The sequence below is a fragment of the Sceloporus occidentalis genome, unplaced genomic scaffold (genome assembly GCF_023333645.1).
Source record: "Sceloporus occidentalis isolate IW3139 unplaced genomic scaffold, rSceOcc1.0.p SCAF_105, whole genome shotgun sequence".
NCBI classification, from domain to species: Eukaryota; Metazoa; Chordata; class Lepidosauria; order Squamata; family Phrynosomatidae; genus Sceloporus; species Sceloporus occidentalis.
This window is the reverse complement of record NW_028317085.1, coordinates 3,243,152-3,262,584: the sequence shown is the minus strand read 5'-3', so window position 1 is coordinate 3,262,584 and position 19,433 is coordinate 3,243,152. Positions and strand designations below refer to the sequence as shown.

At 38.1% G+C, this 19,433-nt stretch overlaps 2 protein-coding genes across 2 annotated transcripts; one reads left to right on the top strand and one right to left on the bottom strand.

Annotated features, from left to right (window-relative positions):
* Positions 1-1,854: 1,854 nt before the first annotated feature.
* On the top strand, positions 1,855-4,246 carry LOC149283413 (centriole, cilia and spindle-associated protein-like). Its single transcript, XM_089497633.1, has 3 exons — positions 1,855-2,077; positions 3,448-3,680; positions 4,067-4,246. Exons 1-3 carry the CDS (start codon positions 1,855-1,857, stop codon positions 4,244-4,246), a joined length of 636 nt encoding a protein of 211 aa, XP_089353759.1.
* Positions 4,247-13,858: 9,612 nt separating this feature from the next.
* On the bottom strand, positions 13,859-16,557 carry LOC149283412 (ras-related protein Rab-4A-like). Its single transcript, XM_089497597.1, has 4 exons — positions 16,545-16,557; positions 15,889-16,005; positions 15,408-15,503; positions 13,859-13,974 (listed from the first exon to the last, which is right to left on the bottom strand). Exons 1-4 carry the CDS (start codon positions 16,555-16,557, stop codon positions 13,859-13,861), a joined length of 342 nt encoding a protein of 113 aa, XP_089353723.1.
* Between the last annotated feature and the right edge of the window lie 2,876 nt (positions 16,558-19,433).

Sequence of the window (19,433 nt, the reverse complement as noted above, 5' to 3'; positions counted from 1 at the left end):
CATGCGTGACATTTGTATATGTGTTTTGTGTCTGTGTGTATATGTATATGTATATATAATATATATATATATATATATAATATATATATATATTACACTTATTGTAATATTTAGCCAAATATCTATATTGTCCAGGTGAATAAGAACCTACAGAATTCTCCCGGTCAGGCAGGAAGAGGAGGAGTGGGGGTGGCGCTCTTGGGGGGATTTATATTCATGTGTATTTTTTTAGCCATCCTCCTGCTGCATGTACTTTATGTTTATTAAATAGCGCGACGGGTGACGCGCAGAGTAAACACTGCAGCTCTCCGCCCGGAGGACATGTTGTCGGTAGAGCGAGTGCTGGAAGGAGGATTAAATGCGTGCACGTGTATGTAGACTCTCGTGACCGTTGGTTTTGCAGAAAGAACATCCCGGGATCGCGCAGGAAACGACTGGCTGCCGCAGGAATAAACGTCCTCGCAAGCAGGTATTTGTGACAGGAGCCTGTGCTTCCCCCGTAGTGTGGCTACCGATGGTGATGAGCGCCGTTCTCGTGTGGTTGTGCTTTGAGCCCAGAACCTGTCATACAGGTGGCGACGCTGACCAATTCTGTGTGAAAATCAAACTGGTCCATGGCTGGCATTGAGCTTCCTGCTGTAGAGGACACCCAACTAGTAAAGATACGGGGTAATAGCTCCTGAAATAGGTTTCTGGAGGGTGAGAACACTTGTTCTTTCCCATCCACCAATGCCTGCCATCTGATTGCATATTCCTACTCACATACATGTTTACATATTATATGGAACATGAAATCTTCCAATATACCTTTGGAATAATAAAAAGCGGTGAGTGTTAAGCATGAGGAATGCTTGCTTGGCGTTTTACGTGTGACAGATGGTAATGGTGATTTTTGTTTATGTGTGACAGATGGTAATGGTGATTTTTTGGTAATCTGTGGGTAGCAGTGCTAGAGCATCCGCTGATCCTCCCCGCATACTATTAAGCAGCAGGGAGATCAGTTCACAGCAGTCTGGATGTTCTGTTAAATGCAAAAAATATAATCAAGGTAGAAATCTAGAAATCATTTTCTATATGCGGATGTAACGGATTGGTCTGATTACTGTCGGATAAATACGTAGGAAGTAGGACTGGCGCAACACTGGGATCAGGAGTTATCTAAGGAGATTGAGAATTGGTTTATTTTAAAATCTAATTTCAAATTCATTATATTAATATAGTTAATATTTTTAATACCGTTATGCACAATGTCCGTGCGACCATCCTAAGCACTTTGATAGCAGTCTTATCTTATCATTGATGGCTTTTTTAACCTTAACTTTTTGCCTCACATGATGAATGTCACCCGGGCGTAATGCCCCGCCTCAACCCCCTTTACGTACACTGCTGCACGGGAGACACGCTTTAGTTCATCATAATATCCCTGTCTATATGTAGAGTCAATAACGTTTTTATAATCTAATTCTGTTGCATTCGATATCTAGTATCTACCCGACAATTCGGTAACCATTGCCTGAGAACTCGACGTCTGTCATTGGTGAGGAATTATCGCGTCACATGCAAGCTCGCTTTCAGTTCTCCGATTGGCCACCGATCTGTTTAGGTTTAAATATCCAGACAGGAGGCGGGGCGGTGCTGATTGCTGGGGCGATTTCGGATTGGCCTGAATATTATTTACCTGGGTTTTATGCTTATGATTGCGCTTACCTGCCAAGAACGGTGAAGCCACGCTGTGTGTTGCTTTGCCAACGGCGTCCAACAAGAGTAATTAAGCTTGGTGTGTCCTATTTTTCAGAGTTTTGTATTGGAAGAGCCTACTTCCGCTAGTGATCGGATAAATCTGTACCGAGGACAATGCACTGCAAGAAACTTAGGAGTGAATATATGAAGCGATTCAAAGACCCCCAGTGGGATGCCTGCTGCAAGTGCTATGAAGACATGCTGAAGTACAGGGTGACCGGAGGCTGCTGGAGCATGCACACAACCCCTGGCTTTGGGAAGGCTGGGATGAGGCTTCTGACTCCAGCAGCGGCCAATCAACCCCACCGAAGCCCTCAGATCCGGCGCCTGCTCCCCGGTCTGCGCCCCACAAACCCTTAGACCCCAGCACTGCTTCCAGTAAGCTGCAAGAAACAGAGGCGGATGCCCTGCGGCAGCCTGACGTGAATAACCGACCAAGACAGACAGAAGGACAGAACAGTACAAACAGCAACCAAAAACACATTCAGGGAGGAGGTATATTCTTGTTTTATGGTCCCCCCCCCATACATTAAAGGGGAAATCCCTTATTCACATTTGACAGTATATTGGACATGTGACATCAGCACTATGTTATAATGGTTTAGCATTTATTGCATATGTACCAATGTGTCCAACTAGATTCTGAGGGTACAGATGTGGATAATAAAGGTTTGCCCTCAGTTTCCAGTTTACTTTAAATAACCTAATTGTACCTCCCATGTGCCCCCTGCAGGAGTCGCAGTCCCCTTTTTAGCCCCCGAATTCTTTTTTTATTTTTACCCTGATGTCCATCAGAACATTTGGTGGGTATAAGTGTATAACTATGTTCTAAATTTACAATAATTTAATGCTGGGAAGGACGGGGCACTCCCCTAAACTAGGACTGCGCTCCAGCCGCTCCCGTGATTCAGCTACGTGCCTGCTGTTCTCGTAGAAGGGCAACTGGTGCCAAGTACAGCACACTATGGAGGCTGTGTAACTGGACCAGTGAATCAACAGGGAGCCAGATCATCCAACATAGGGTGAGCGGCCCCCAGTTTTGTGGCAGAAGGGCTGCCACCCCCTAATCTCTTGCACCAAAAGCTGGTCTGCCTGGGCTAGAATACGCTGCAGAGTAAAACACTATAAACTGCCATCACTGGTCACAATTCTACCTAAAAATCTAGATGAAGCCCTGCTTATCAAAACATTTGATAATATGCTGGCCCATTGCTTAGGATCGGGTTTTCAGACATAGAGGGGCTCCCAAAAGATTTGTTGTAGCCATTTGGGAGACAATGTGATGACCCCATATACCTTTGGGCAGCTGTTGCTCCTCTTATTTCTGCTTTGGGCAGGCAAGAGTGCTGTGTGCATTTCTCCCTACAAATACGTCACATGGATTAAACATGTTTCAAATGCTGGTATTTAAAAGGATGAAGGTATATGTTTCCACTGGCCAGTGTGAGGGTTAAAAGTTGACCCATGAGAAGTGTCCCCTAACGAGATTAGGACAGGATTACCTTGGACTCCAACATTGCCACTGTGGCCAATGAGCCAACAGTTTCCTCTCTCGCTGATTTTAGGCAAAAACATCCAGGTTTACTATTCAAATGGTGTGCGTGTGGTTCGCACATTCACCTTGCTTATGGATTAAAATTGGCTTGGCTATTAGATTTATTGCCAAATGGGCTAGCGTTCTCACGAACATCCCTTGTATTGTTACAGAAGGTGAAACTGTAACTGAAGAAAAGCCTATCGAGAAAGAAAAATCTTCCAGAGAGCAGCACAACCAGAGTGCTTCATCTAGATGGGATGGACAGAAATCAAACAGAAGTCCACAAAGAAAAGTGACCAAAGAAAACAGGCATCCGTTTGCTCTATATGCATGCGGCGAGAAGAAAAAGGACACTGGGAGCCAGAAAACCCATAATGTGTTTGCACCCACACAGGAAAATGAGGTTTGTAGTAGAATCTACATTTTTATTTATATAGTGTCAATAGGTGTACAATAGGAGACATTACTATTCCTATTTGCCTGCCCAACTCACTGCAATACTGCATTGATAGGGGGGGGGGGGATTTTGTTAAGGCTTTCTCTATCAATATAGCCTATTGATAGGACCCCGCTACTGAAGCAAGCAGGCCAATGCTAGTCGCCCAGAGAAAGCAGCTGGCAACACCAAAAATAGTGCATTGGGAAAAGATGGCTTATTCATAAGAAACAAATTAATTTAAAGCTTTGGCGCTTTATTACACACGTATATAATATTACATACACACGTTTTTTTTAAATGTTGCACAAACTTTGGTTGTACTGCTAAAACAACCGTTCTTTTTCTTCAAGATTCATGAATCTGCTTTGCGAGCCAGAAACAGGCGGCAAAAAGAAAGAAGGAAGCAAATTCTCCAGAAACAGAGAGCACGTTCTGCTGATGCAGAAACACTTTTAAGAAGAAAAAATTCCCCTGTAGATAATCCTTGGATGACAGAATACATGAGATGCTTCTCGGCAAGAGGCCGTTGATACTGGAGGCTTGTGCAACCCTTCGAATGGCTCCGGGTTTCACAAATGCTCTGATCTGGATAGAATTGGTATTGCTTATATTGCTGTTTGAACTGTGACCGGTAATAGACGTGATTTAAGAGTTTGCGTGTGTTTGATACATTTATTTATATTTCACATATCAATATTTATAAATGATTGTATTTTTTTGTATGAAGAATGCATATTGATGATCATGGTTTGTATTTTTTGGGGAAATACTGGGTTGCATTGGACAAATAACTGCTGATAACTTTTTTAAATGTTTAACATACATTTATGGAACCATTTTTTAGAACTCCACTAAGCATGTCCTCTCCTAAGGAAGCCGCATTTTTATTATAGAGACTGGAAGATGAGCACTAATAGTAAGTTATTTAATGGAGATGTAAACTAATGAACATACTTTCGTATAACGATGCTTCTAATGTTCTGGGTTTGTAATCTTAACAATGAACTCTCCAGGGTAGGCTCTTAATCCATAGTAAGGTAAACTGGTTTATTGCATCAATTCTTACCTACAACTGGGGGAAGGGTAAAAAAATAAAAATAAAATGTACTGACAGCTGATGTATCGGGACAAAGCATGGCAACTCTTGCAGTTGCAATTCAACGTGCCAGTTTCACATTAATTTATATAAAGGTTTTATGAACAGTATGGTCATTTTATTTCATGTAAATGGTCTTGGCAGTATTGAAGATACATTAATTATGGCCACAAGCATATGCAACTTTGCTCCCTAAATCTTATATGATCGTATTCAATTGAAATGAAAAGTCAAAATGGTGCCAGTTTTGTAGGTGTTATACGTTAACCCCTTAACGACAAAGCCCATACATGTACGGGCTCAAAATGCATTGTTTTCAATGGGTTTAGGGACTGCCTGTTGTCATTAAGGGGTTAACACAGTCAAGGTCAATGTGTTTATTTTTATATATTTATATAACTTTGTATTATTATTCCCTTGAGTAGATAAAGAATCCAGAAGTCAGACATTTTCTTTGTAACCTTACATTTATTGTAAATCAGCCCTTGTGGAATTGTTGTAATAAGAGTGGTATTTGTACAAAAATTGTATTGTAGAAAAAGGTTTGTATTAAACTAGATTAATGTAATTAATTTTACCAGGTTCTATAAGAGTAAAACATGCCACCATTACCTGAGTGTCCATATCTAAAATAACAGATTGCTCACCTGACAATCCCCTTCATTTTCACTTTGTTTACTGCATGCCAAAAAAGTTTATAGTTTATTATATATGTAGCTGTTAAATCTTTTCTGTCAAGAAAACGGTAAGGTTTGCAGAATTGTTTCATAAAGTGTTGAGAAAAAAAAAAAAAAGTACATTAAACGATGAGGAGCTGAGCATGCTTTTTGGACTCGGCTTCTGCGGTGAAGACCAGGGAAAAGATGACAGGTGAGCCAAAGGCTTCTTTCTTCTACATTCTAAAGCAAGCCATTCTCCAAATCTTATTTTTAATGCAAGTAAATAATCATTTTTTGAGTAACAAATAAAAAAGTAATGCCGGTTTCAGTACCAGAAGTAGACGCTTCACACACAACTCAGACCTTCAAAGCTAAATATGACATTCTTCAAAACATGTGCAGGGATTTCCTCAGTTAGGTCACAGGCAATAATTGTTGATCTTCTGGCCTCCATGACCACACATATGTGTTTAATTTATCTTCAAATATACATTTCTATAAATGTTTCTTAAAAATTGTACAACAGTTAAAGGCACATGGCTTGAGATTTGTAGTTCACTATAAGCTTGCCTGCAAATTAGGTAGGTGAATGTAAAAACGATCGATCAAGTACACGTTGGAATGCAGTAACAGATTCCGAAGCCATTCGTTTCTTTCTGAATACCTGCCTGCTTGACAATAGATAACTAACAAAACACAAGAGCTGGTTTGGTAAACCTTACGCCACCAAAAAAAACCAAAAAACCATCTGCCTAATTCTGATAAACAAAAATAAAGAAGAAGAATCTTTTCAACGGCCAACAATGGTTGTCTACGTGCAAAGGTGGTAAAATTTAAGAAAAGTGGTAGTTAACGTTACCTTTTTGGCTACTGCTGCGTATGGCACGTTTTTTATCCAACCTGTGCCAAACACTCGCTGAGGATTGTGGAAAAATTTCACTATCTGTTTTAATTACATGTATATCTTGTATTTTCTAGGATTTTAATATCCTGTCAGCAGAGCCATGTTTGAGTGCCTGTTTGCACTCATTTTACCAGCCTGTATTTCACGTTCCAGCATAATCTGTTTATATATGAAATATGTATTTTTACAAAAAATTTGTGCAATGCATCACGGTCACGGTATAACTCGGAAATTAAAGATTTCTCCGAAACTTTGGAAAGCACTCTCGGTTGGTGGTGTATATAACTTCTGAGGGTGACTGTTACAATAATTTCCAGCGCTGGCAAGTATTTTTAATTTCAAATATTTAAAGTCTGTGTTACTGGGCTCACAGAGCAATCTGAGGAGGATCTTGTTGAGATACGGATTACATGGGGAAACAGTCACTGAACTGAGTGTGGAAAAAGTGCATCCTTTTGAGAAAGGCCGACCCGGCACTCCAATACTGCACTGGAAAGGAGTCTGGATTTTCCCTGGAGTTTGCGGATGCTTTTTATGTATATATACATTTATATTTGTGTGTGTATATATGTATAGAATTTTGCCAGTGTGGAATAAAGTTATTTGGCAATAAAATCTCTGCTTACTTTACATCTAATATTTATTCATTTATTTAAATAGAACTATTCGTGAAAATGAAAGTTCTGTGGGAGTGATTGACATCTGTGTTAACTGATTATAAACTGAATCATCCAGGTTTCATACCTATTTACATTGAGAGTACCAGATTATTTATATATACACACCTATATATATATATATATATAACCTGATATCCTTGAAAAATTGTAAATCTGGAACTGTTGAGCAGTACTTCAGCTCTAGTGACAATTGCAAGTACAACCCTTTAGGCAAACAAATACAGTAAGAGCCTTTTAATTATATATGTATATATATTTTCTTTACAGACAGTTTGTGACAACTTGTCGGTCAGGTAATATGCATGCTGTTTATTAGTTTATTTGCTAAACTGTTGTTTGCTTGTTCAGCACTTGTGCATTCTCTGCCTTATTAGATCATCTCTACTGTTTGGTGAACAGGGTGGTGATTTTCATGAATACTATGGCTTAGTTATGGACATTACAAAACTGTTTGTAGCACAATATGTTTTTGGACCTTTTTATTGTGGCACAGAAACACTTTTCCTAATCTGCCCCGACGACGTGGTTGTAGGCTGGGGGAGAGGACTTTCTCAACACTCATCACCCTAAGCGTTGGCACCCATTTGTTGAGGCGAGTCTTTCCGGGTCCAGATCAAGAGCGCAAGGCCTGGCTATACAGTAAATCCACCATAGGCTATTCTGCCCCTATCTATGTGCTTTACACCTTCATTTTAACTCATTTAATTAAAGAGTTGAACCATAAACTAGATTCTAAAGAAAAAAAAAAAACAGTGATTCCAACATGAAATTGGAATTAAAGAATTAAAGGCTGCCAATGACCATTTAATACAAGCCATCTGCTTTTAACCATGTGAACAAGCATGATGATAATCCTAGCTGAGTTTAGTCTGTAAGCCATTTAAGCGATAAAAGTATTTCTATAGTCACAAGCAAGAGCAGTGTAAATACTCAAGACTGAACAATATGCAGTACTTATAGGTTTGTTCCAAAAATACTATAAACAAATATGGGACAAGTTGGCAAACACAACTAGGATTATCATCATGCGTGTTCATATGGTTAAAAGCAGATGGCTTGTATTAAATGGTCATTGGCAGCCTTTAATTCTCTCTCTCCACAGTCAACCGAAGTGGTGTTGCCATGTTTCAGAGTATAAGAATTGTGTAGGACAGTCACATTTTTGTATTAAGATTGGTAGGAAACAAGTGACTAGTAAAAATTTGCACTAGTGATATAGATTATTGTAAAGGAAAATGTAAACACTCAACATGGATTGCGCAATAGTAAAAAATGGAAAATCAACAGGAAAAAAGAAAAGTTGGGCTAAAAAACCATTTAGCGTTTCAGGTCAGTGTCTGGATCAATTTATTTTCCACAGCAACATGATACTGCTCCTCTTTATCATCCTAGGTCAGGGGCGTCCAACCTGCAGCCCTCCAGCTGCTGCAGGACTACATCTCCCATCCTCCTCAGCCAGCCCCTTACCTGAAAGAGCATTATGGGAGATGTAGTCCTGCAGCAGCAGGTTGGACGCCCCTGTCCTAGGTGGTTTCTCTAAAACATTTCTTACTTTCTTTCTAGCCTATGACTGCCCCTTTTGAACAGGATACTTTGCTATATACACTATATGCAGACAGGAAAGACTCTGCATTAGGCTTTATTCACCAAATGGTGTTGGCAGGAGAGTTGTGGTTTTAATTCTGCCAAACTTTCGAACGAGTGCACATCCAGAGGAAGCGGAAATCGGTGCTGCGAGAAAAAGTAAAATCAAAAACCTATTCCTGTCCTTGGACAGCAGCAATCGAAAACCTCAGCTTTCAAGGTCAAATTGTTTTGATTTTACTATTTTTCTGCCGTATTGATTTCCGCCTCCTCTGGATGTGCACGCGCTCGTTTGAGAGTTTGGCTGTGGAATAAGGACATGGGGCAAGTCCGAAGGTGTTGTGGCACCCGGAGGAGCACTGTATTGGTGCTTTAGCCCCCCCAATAGGGCAATCTTCCTGGATACCCCTGGGACTGCTGCACTAGGCGACAATATCATTTTTGCAGGTGGAAAAGAACCAAAGAGGGCACCATAACCATGCTGGCAGGTGGATGTCTCACAAGGTTTTCTGTCCTTGTTACGTATTCTGTAGATTCATGGCACTTTTCTTTTTTTCGTGAAAACGTCTTTCATACAACCGCTACTGAAACACTTCCTTCACCAACACCAGTGACATTTGAAAACACATGTACCGTAAGTGTAGCGATTTTATGTGTTACGGATTATTTAAATAAATAATAAAAAATATATATATATATATATATATATTATTTTTTTTTAAAGCAGCTGGCAGTGCGCTTCCAAACAAAACTAAAAATAACATTCCAACACATTCATTGTCCTCACAATGCAGACTAAATCTAGAACACCGCTATGCATTAAATATTCAATTAGCCTTAAAAGGCTTTTGTATCGATCACCAATATAGCAGTACTTTAAAAAGGTATTGAGTGGCTCCTAAGTAGATCCAAATGCCTTATTAGCCTAAGATTGAGTGTAAATATATGGTAACGTGCATTGATTTTCTATATAGTGTCAAATATCTTGTCTTTTTATGCCACTTTACAGGACTCTGGCCAGATATTGGGTGCATTTCTGGGGACCTTGTAACAGGGCACAGTCCTGTTAATGTGTGGTTATTGTTACTATACATATTTTCATTCTGTTAATATATTGTTTCAAGCATATTTGAAATGCATTCTTGGAGCTTGATTGTAAACCTACGGGTCAGACGCTTAGATGTAATGTAAGGTAGTTTTATTTTACCAAGAGGGTGGTAGATGAGAACAGCCATCAAGCAGAAGTGGCAAAGATTAATATTGTGGGGGAATTTACACACGTATAGGGTAAGCATTAGGCTATCCTGAATATAACACAAGGCAAAGGACCAAATTAGGTTAAGGTTTTTACAGCAAACAAGTTAGATTTGACGAATGCGTCATTACCTGGTTCCAGTTATGGTTACCTGCCATAAAATTCAACATTTTGCTTTTAGTCTGCTTTACTCATTGACGATATGAGATTGTGTTTAATCTGGTTTAATCTGGTTCATTTACACCACATTTCAACAGTTTTCCAGGCTTTGCTATTACCCAGTTTTAATCTTGACCAGACATGACATTTCAAAGCCTTTCCTAGGATTTATTAAAGGGAAAGCCCCATTAAATATATATATATTTTTTTTTTTATTTTTTTTTTTTTTTTTTTTTCTTTACATAAAATAGTGAAAAGAATTTTAAACAGTTAGAAAATGGCACAATAATTTAAGAAATATTTAAGCCCATACTGATAATAAAGACCAAAGAGAAACTGTTGCTGAAACACCCAGGAAGTTCGATAACAATTGCGAGGCACCACAGTGCTAATATTAATAATATTATTAATAATAATAAAGGTGCTCTATGGAGAACAGAGTGAGTGTTTAAACAATCTTATAAGTAAAAAAAAAAAAGTGGTTATGATTAATACTAATCCAAAGCAGAGAACTATTTTTGATGTATCTTTTACTATTACAACCCTTCGTTGTGTTAAAATACTTGGAGCATGCAGGCAATTAGTTACATTTGAAAATTTTCTTTATTAAAACAGTAGTTATATACTTTATTAAATAGTAGTTTAAAGTTATTTTAAGTGTTTTCATACACCGCAAGAAATGGACATCACCCGTTTTTTTTTTCTCCTTATGAAAACATAGCAATAGAGACGACGGCAGCCTAGCAAGCGTTGCATAAAATCGGAACAGGTATTTAGCATGCAGAAAACAAAACGAGAAGAGATGGTAGCAACAGTTAAATATAACTTTGAAAACCCCTGGCAAATGTTTGACGTATACCATCTCCCCAGTTACCTTTATTAAAGAAGGCCTGACACCTTAAACCGCTTTATATAAATCATAAAAAACAGTTTTTTAATTTCAAATACCAATTGATGTTATAAGCTCCAGCAAACACTTGTTCATGTCATATCTTGCTTGCTAAATATGACACAGAACTCAGGAGACTTGGATACACACAGCAGGCCGGTTGAAATGTGTCATGTTTGAGAACCTGCAGATTGTTTTTGGTCAATGGCCAACTTTAAAAAAGGTGTTAATCGCTATATTACTTACAGGACGACGTAACATATTTTTGGTATCATGCCATACTATTTAGAGAGTAGAAAAACTATTAACAGTCTGATCACAAGTACTGAGGAAACAAGAAATAATTAGTGTTAGCTATAAAGGGTGGTTTATTTTAAGATTCAATTTTGCCGTTTTGTTTTGCATTGCTGGAGGCATCTGCTCTGACGGAGGTAACCATTAGCCCTTTTCATGCTCCAAACCCTTTTAGACCTGGCACCTAATGCATCAGAAATTTCACTAGCGCAATAAGGGGCAGGCGATATGATATGCCCATCTCTCTTTGATACAAAGTTGTCCCTTTAATTAAATTCACCCACAGCATTTGCGCCTGTTGTAGCCTGGCATATAAATGTAACTTTGTCCCCAAACAGACCCACTTTCACAAGCTCAGAGGACAACACACAATATCATGCCCCCTGTAGAATAACTGCAGGTATCTCAAGCAATGCAATCTCATTCAGCGTGAACATAAATACACTGAGCTTGAAGGAGATGATTTCAGGGTATTATTGCAAAGCATACAAACAGTTAACATTTGTAAACAATCAAAAGAAATGTTTCATTAACAGGTTAAAAATATATATATATATATATATATATACTTTATTGATGTATATTGTCTATGTTTGTGCTATCACCTTAAAGGAACAGAATTAGGAAAAGTTGGAATGAATCTTCATTCACTACAATGTTACATGTTGGAGGAAATAAGGCTGCTCTGATATGGCAAGATTATTTCACCTATAATAAACCCGATCATATTATATGGCAAGATTATTTCACCTATAATAAACCCGATCATATTATATGGCCCTTTTCTGTTAGATCATCCTCCCAGAAGAATTGGAAAAGTCAACATCACATGGGGTAAAACAAAACAAAAAAAAGAATAGAAATTGACTAAACTAGAGAGAATATTAATCCACCAAACTAAGATTTTCACAGTTATATCTAATTGGCATCTTCAGTAATCGCTAGTTTCTGTAAGGGAAAATCTGCAATCTCTGCATTTTGAAGATTTTTTTTTCTTGGTTCTATGTCTTTTAGGAGCTAAAGCTCTGATGTCTTATTACTAGTTACAGTTATATGTAACAGGTTCCAGTTGTTGGCACGTGCCTGGTATTTTATTTGCAGGTACGTCACGTGTTTTATGTAAGTAGTTCCATATTCCCAATGAGTTAGAGCAGGTGGCTATGCTTCCTTCCCATTGGTCATAAGGTGGGCTACTTATTAGAATCTAAAGACCACAGGCACAATTCTGCTTGAAAAGGCTTCTTCTTCTGCACATTAATGAATGAGAGCAAGGAGCATGGTATTCCTCTGGCCACCTGGGTTCATTGACTCGTGCTACTTTAAAATATACTTAAATAATGGTACAACAGAATTCTAAAAAATAAACACATTGCAGCAAAGCAGAGCTCCTTGAATTAATCAAAAGACCATACTCCTGGAGGATTTCGGTTGAAAATCCAGAGGTGGTTCAATGCCTACCAGGATGCATCTGCAAATGCATTTCAAATAATGTACAAAAGAGTATGTTGCTTCATTATAACGCTTAAAAAAATAAAAATGAAACTTAAAACAAAGCACAGGACATGTGATTTCATAAACGTGTGCCCTTGCAATTGCAAGTCTGAAAGCATTTAACAGCTTGACCATACTTGCAAATACCACATTGATGTGATAAGCCATAGTGAAATGACGAGAGCTAACAGAGCGTTCGAGGCAATGAAGAGCTCTACCCTGCCTTTGTTGTGCAACATGCTCAAGGATGAAAGAATAAACGGCAGTTAACAAATGGCTCGTTTTTCCTTTAAGACACCAAATCCTACAGTACAGAGGACCCAATTCCTACAGGACATGTTAATGCTGAATGAAACCAACTCTAAATGCAAAAGGATTCTACTGTACATCAGATAGTGGGAGGATGATCAAGAATTGGTACACATTCCATATATACCTTGGTGAACCCGGCCATGCTCATACAGTTAATTTCCAAGTAGTACAAGTCTTAATAATTAGGTGCCAAATGATCAAAATGTTGTAATAGAAAATGTATACATACAGTACATGTATCAATCAGTAAATTAATCAGTGAATAGCTGACAGTTTTGCTGCACTACGCTGTGCAATGGCGCACAGTTCTCCATACGTCTCTGCTTCCCGCGTGCCGCACTTCAAGTCTTCAGCAGCCAGAAAGTGTAGTTTAGAGAACTGTATGAAGCAGTTTGGTTTGCTCCCACCCCCCACGATTCAAATATACTCCTAAAAAAGGGGCAGAAAACAAAAAGTGTATTTTTCCCCCCACAAACCATCATTTACTTAATTACAGTCACAGTGTCAATGTTAAACATGCTTAAGCAAAGTTACATTATATAGAGAACAAAGTCAAACAACTAGCAGGATCAGATTATCATGGTTCCACTACGACTAGGGGATCAAGTGTCACTGAGCCAGCCCCGTATGATAAATACATGTACAATTACAATCGCTTCTGATCTCAACAAGAAGTAGGGAAGATGATGATCATGCTTCCTGCTTATTTATAGCAAAAAGCAGGAACGATGTTTTTCTGACCATTCCAAAGTGACAGAAAAAGAGACGTTGAAACAATATTCAAATGTATATTTCACCTTAGGGTTTATGAATACGATCTTAACAGCCACATTCCTGAGCACTTTGGGCCTGTGCTCGACGTGGTGATCTCAACTGTCTCAAGGCAGCGTCTCCATACTGAATGCCTGAGCCCATCCTTTCTGGGTCTAGTTCACCTGAAAGAAAAATAAAAGCATAAATAAATTCCTTGTACTAACACCCATGCAGGAAAGTTTAATGAAGGGATATATTAAAAGTTTATAGTACAGAAAAATGTATTCAGCCTCTCAATTAGTAGTGAAACGTTAAGTTCCTTAATCACTTAAAAGTTATGGTTAAATGTGTTATTTCTGGTCCATTTACATATTGAAAATTGCATTATCAGTCAGCATCTGCATTTCTGTTGTGCTTGTGTTAAGCTGTTCCTTTCTCATTTACTGTACCCACGCAAATTATTTATTTCTTTAGATACCATTATTTTGATCGTATCATATGATTTACTACAAAAAAATAAAATATGGCGAAAAATTGAAAAACAAACTTTTTAAACAATATTTTACTCATCTACAAAAGCTAATTAAGAAAAAAAAGCTGCTAAATAGATTCTAATATGTGTCCTGAATTTGAATTTCAGGAATTTGTCCTGGAATACCCAATGTTTTTATGGTTTTTTTGTAAGATATGGGACAATAAGCAGAAGTGGTGTATTGCTACTTTATAAGAGCATAAAATGCCCTCTTGCATTCTACACTATTTTCTTTTCTTATTTTCTACTTATGTATATTTCTAGCGGGGGGGGTTCAAAAGGTGTTTGGACACCCATTTTTTTAATGTTTATATACTAATATATATATATATATATATTTTCCTTGGAACTGGATGTCATGGTGACATAACTGGAGTCTCATGCGGATATGCTGAATTATATCGCTTCAGCATGACAATTGTCGTTAACTGTATGATTTTCAGTGATGTGTCTTGCAGGTCATTTGTCACAAAGGGGTTAACATGCCATATGTTTAATGGTAAACAAAATAGTAAACCAAAACTACTAATAAAAAGTTATTTCATGGTTCAGATTTCATGAATTTACAGTTGTGTTAAATATTCTCACCCCGTTTGATTTTGTGCCTTTTTAGTATTATTGGCATTGAAGATTATTAGATCTGACAATTATTACACCCAATGCCCCTGTGTGAAATAGTAATCAGTCACCTCCTTAGACTAAAAACCTGGTTACAGTGTTATTATGCTGCATTAGACGATTCATGGTCTTTTTAACATCAATGTTTGTTAAGATGGTGGAGCCGTGAACCATAAAAGAGATGCCTGCAAATTCCTACTCCTTTCTGACTTCAGGGCTGATTTTGTATGTTGCTGTTTGAGAGATTTTGCCAGGATGATCGCTATTGGGGATGTTCACTTCTATCCTAAACCTTGGACCATTTGGTCAATATGGCTCTGATGGTGGTCTGCTAGAGCCCAAGAAATGGCTTAATGTTTTCATCGATGCTTCCTCTATATATTACAACCCACAAAATGATCAGAAAATTATTAATTCATTGTGACAATAATGCAATGCAGAAAGTTCTAACTTTCTCTCTATTACCTGATTCAATTTTATTTAATATTTTTCTTGCACACTGTACAAATGCTTCCTCCACATTTTCTCCTGTTAGTGCGCTGGTTTCCAAAAACATTAGTTCTGAAGAAACATGAGAAGATGAGAATGAATAAAATTGCTGCAACCTTCACAACTTTTAACATAATAAAACACTACTAATTAATACTATCTGTATCTTGAGCTTTTGTTTGCTTTGTGCAATTCTTTTTAATATATTTCGTTAAAAAAAAAAAAAAAACGACTTAAGCAGAGATCTGGGTCTCTTATGGACAATATCTCCCAGGGCCTTCAGCCACAATGATGATGAGGGTGCATAAACATACACATTAATACAAAAGGTAACCTAAATAAAACTACAAACACTGGCCTTGATTCTCCAAAAAATATGTCCGGATGCTCAAAGCATTAAATTATGTACCTGTAGGACACCATAATTAATTAATTAAGGAGATTCGTTATAACTCACCGTTTTCTTGTGCAAATCGAGAAGCTTCTAAAAATGTGACTTCTCGGTCAGCATCTAAATCTTTTTTGTTCCCACACAGAATAATTACAATATTTTGGCTAGCCAGCATTCGTGCATCTGTCAGCCAGTTGGTAAGAGCATTATAGGTTTCTCGGCTGGGAAAAAAAAAAGTATAAATATAATAAAAAATAATGATTACTATATACAGCAGAATAAAAGCAGTCTGTCGCTCTAGAGTTTAGTTTTTTTCCCCCATACACGTACCAACACTGGAGTTACTAATAGACCCCTCAGGACAAGGTATGTGATGTGTGTGATGTGTGATGGCAGGGTGATGGTGTTATGTGTATGTGCGAGTGTGCATGTGTAGGTGTTTATATGTGCTAGTGTGTGAGTGTACATTGGCCTAGTGTGTATTTGTAACTCGAGTGTGCATTAGCGTAAGTGTAAGTGTGTTTATATTACTGGGTCCAGCCCACCAACTTGGCCCCACAAAAACGGTCCCTCCATACCAACAAAGTTTGACTGGCATAAGTGAACAGGCATACTTGGCAGAATAACCAATGAAAAACAAGGACATTATGTCAAAAGAAAAAATATAGAAGATGCCATTATTAGTAATCAAAAACAAATTACAAATGCATATAAGAATTTACCTGGTGATATCATAAACAAGTAAAGCTCCAGCAGCACCTCTATAATAACTTCTTGTAACAGACCTAGAAAAAAGAAACGATAGCAAGCAATTCAAGATTATTTGTCAAAATGTTTGTATTGAAAACGGCAAAAAAAAAACCAACAGAATTTAGGTATACGGTCAAGGTACAACAGTAACACGGCTCTTATTTTTTTTTTTTTTAGTTTATAAACTAAAAATATGCATTCCATTGTTATCAGCTCAGGTTAATGAAATCCAGAAAGCCCAGCACCTACACTGATTATGTTAAAAAGTATTTTTACTGGGTTTTTTCATGGTTCTTTTGCTACCATGTATATGGGAATGATGAAAACGACATAAATTTACTTACCTGAATCTCTCTTGCCCAGCAGTATCCCATATTTGCAACTTTACATATTTTCCACCAACATTTATGATTTTTGATCCAAATTCTACCCCTATCGTGTGATTTGAGTCTTCTTTAACTGCAGAAATGAAAACGCGAGTAGTAAATATTAATACACAATGTGCCTTTAATGCCTACCGTATTGGAGGAAATAAGAACTAATGCTAAATGTTCTACAGAGGCAGTGGAGAAAGTTTTTAGAAGAATTAATGTAAAACAGAACAAAAGAAAATCTTAAAAAACAGATTTGTGGTCCACATGCCAATGGACAATAAATGATTAACAATCTGGGTCTTATGACCAGCTATATAATAGTATAGGCTAAAGAGAGTGGCAACTGCCCAACAATATGGTCACTTATGGACCTAATATACAGTAAGTTCCATCAAGAAGGCCCTATTGAAATAAATGTTTCTTTTGTGGATTTATAGTCTGACCTCTCCGTCATCCAACTCCCACCAATCCCCATGAAAACCTTAGGCCCTTCATTTTCCATTGAGAGAATAGCAAAAGTGCAAAAAGCCCTTTAGTCATTAGGGGTTTTAAGAGTTACTTGAAAACGTTTTGGCATTTAACAATACTATAAATATATAAAATATATAGTATAGTATAGGTTCTATATATAAATATTTGAAAAAGAAATAATCACGCTGCTCTGAAACGCAGCGTATGTAATAATGGACACTGAATGGCATTTTACTCAGACCGGTTGAGCACTAAATAAATTCTACTTACATTTCTTTTCAATAAACTGATGGAGAAGGCATGATTTGCCCGTTCCAGCATTTCCAATGACCAAGAACTTGAAAAGGAAATCTGAAATAAAGAACAACCAAAGTAAAAGGACGAAGGCATTCGCTAAAGGAAAAGTATTACCTACAAAAGGCACAAATTGTGGTTATTTTCTTTGCTGCAGGATTGCCTTTCACACATAACCATACCTGGGAACTTCTGGGCCTTCCCTTGCGGGACGCGGCCAGGACTGCCCACTGACGTCGGCGGAAAAATGGGCGGGGAGCGGGGCGTGTCAAGACCCCACTCCCGCGACCCAGAAGATTCGGGTCTTAACCCGGAGAAGCCGTGCTCACCCGGCAATCCCCGGAGAGCTCCCAGGTACGCACATAACCCTTGCTGTACAGTAAAGTTACATTCATGCTAGTTTTTCATTGTCATATTGGTTTATTTTACATACAAATTAAAATTCCCCTCCCCCGCAGTGGGTTTCTACGATCAGCACACTAGTCTTTGAGTGTGCAACCTGTCCTCTCAAAGAATAGTTTATGCAATTGCATCTGTTGATTTATATAGCGCCATCATATTCTCAAGAGATGTACAAAGGGTACACAGGACATGGCAAGTAGTGTATTCAATAACAATCTGGACTTGCAGGAAGGCAAGGAAAGGGTTCTTATTCACACAAACGTACAATCCAGAAGAGGCTAACAAATTTGGTTCAAGTACTAGGCTGCTGTGAATAAATTCAGGTGTTGGAGGCAATCGGTGGGGGTGCCCTGTATAGCGAAGTCCTGTCCCGAACTAGAAAGGATGCAAAAGGGTGTGGACCAATGGCCTGGTACCTGGTCCTATCTTATATCTAGTACAGCCTGCACTGTATTAACCTCTACCAATTATGCTGGAAGGCTATTCCATGCACCCACTACACGCTCAATAAAGAAATTCTTCCCGATATTACTTTTAAACATTTCCCCCCTTTACTTTAAGAGACTCCTTAGTCCTCTTGTTTTATACTTTTTTGTATAGTAAACGATATAATACAGCCAAATCATAATGACACCTAAAGAAAATCTCTCTTGTCCTGAAATAATATATGACCTTTGTGGGTTCAGTAAATTACAGCGCAAAAATGTTAAAACAGCCATTGTCACGAAGGTTACAAAAAATAAAATCAGCTATTGTCATGAAGGGGTTACTCATTCTTACTTCTAAGTATTACAGTAGTTTGAACACATACTGCATACTTCACATAGCACTGAAGTTATACTTTGATATGTGTCCATATTGCATTTCATTTTTAGAGCAGGTTAAACGAGCTACAGTTGCAGAGGTCACAAAGAGTTTTTCTTTTAAGAGACCTTTGCAACTTGAATTAGCCAAGCATGAAGTACGATGTCAATATAATTACATTTTTGCTACAATATTAATAGGTGCAAATTTTGTATTCTCCTGCCTTATCATGGTATTCAGAATGCTTGTGTGAAATTAAGTTGCAAAACAACTTATGTCCTCCCCGGCTGAAAGCATGACGGAGCTCCTCTGACCTTAATCCTGAACCCAGCTGTCATGATTGACTCATGGAATATAGTGAATGCATGGAAGGGTAACCCAGCAGAGGTGGTTAGTTTCTTCGTTTAGGCATTCAATTAGTTAATCTGAGGTTGATTTAATGTGTTTCTTTGTGAATGCCCTCTGTATCTGTTCTGGCTAGAGGTGTCATCTTCCCGAAGGACCCCTGTGGTGATT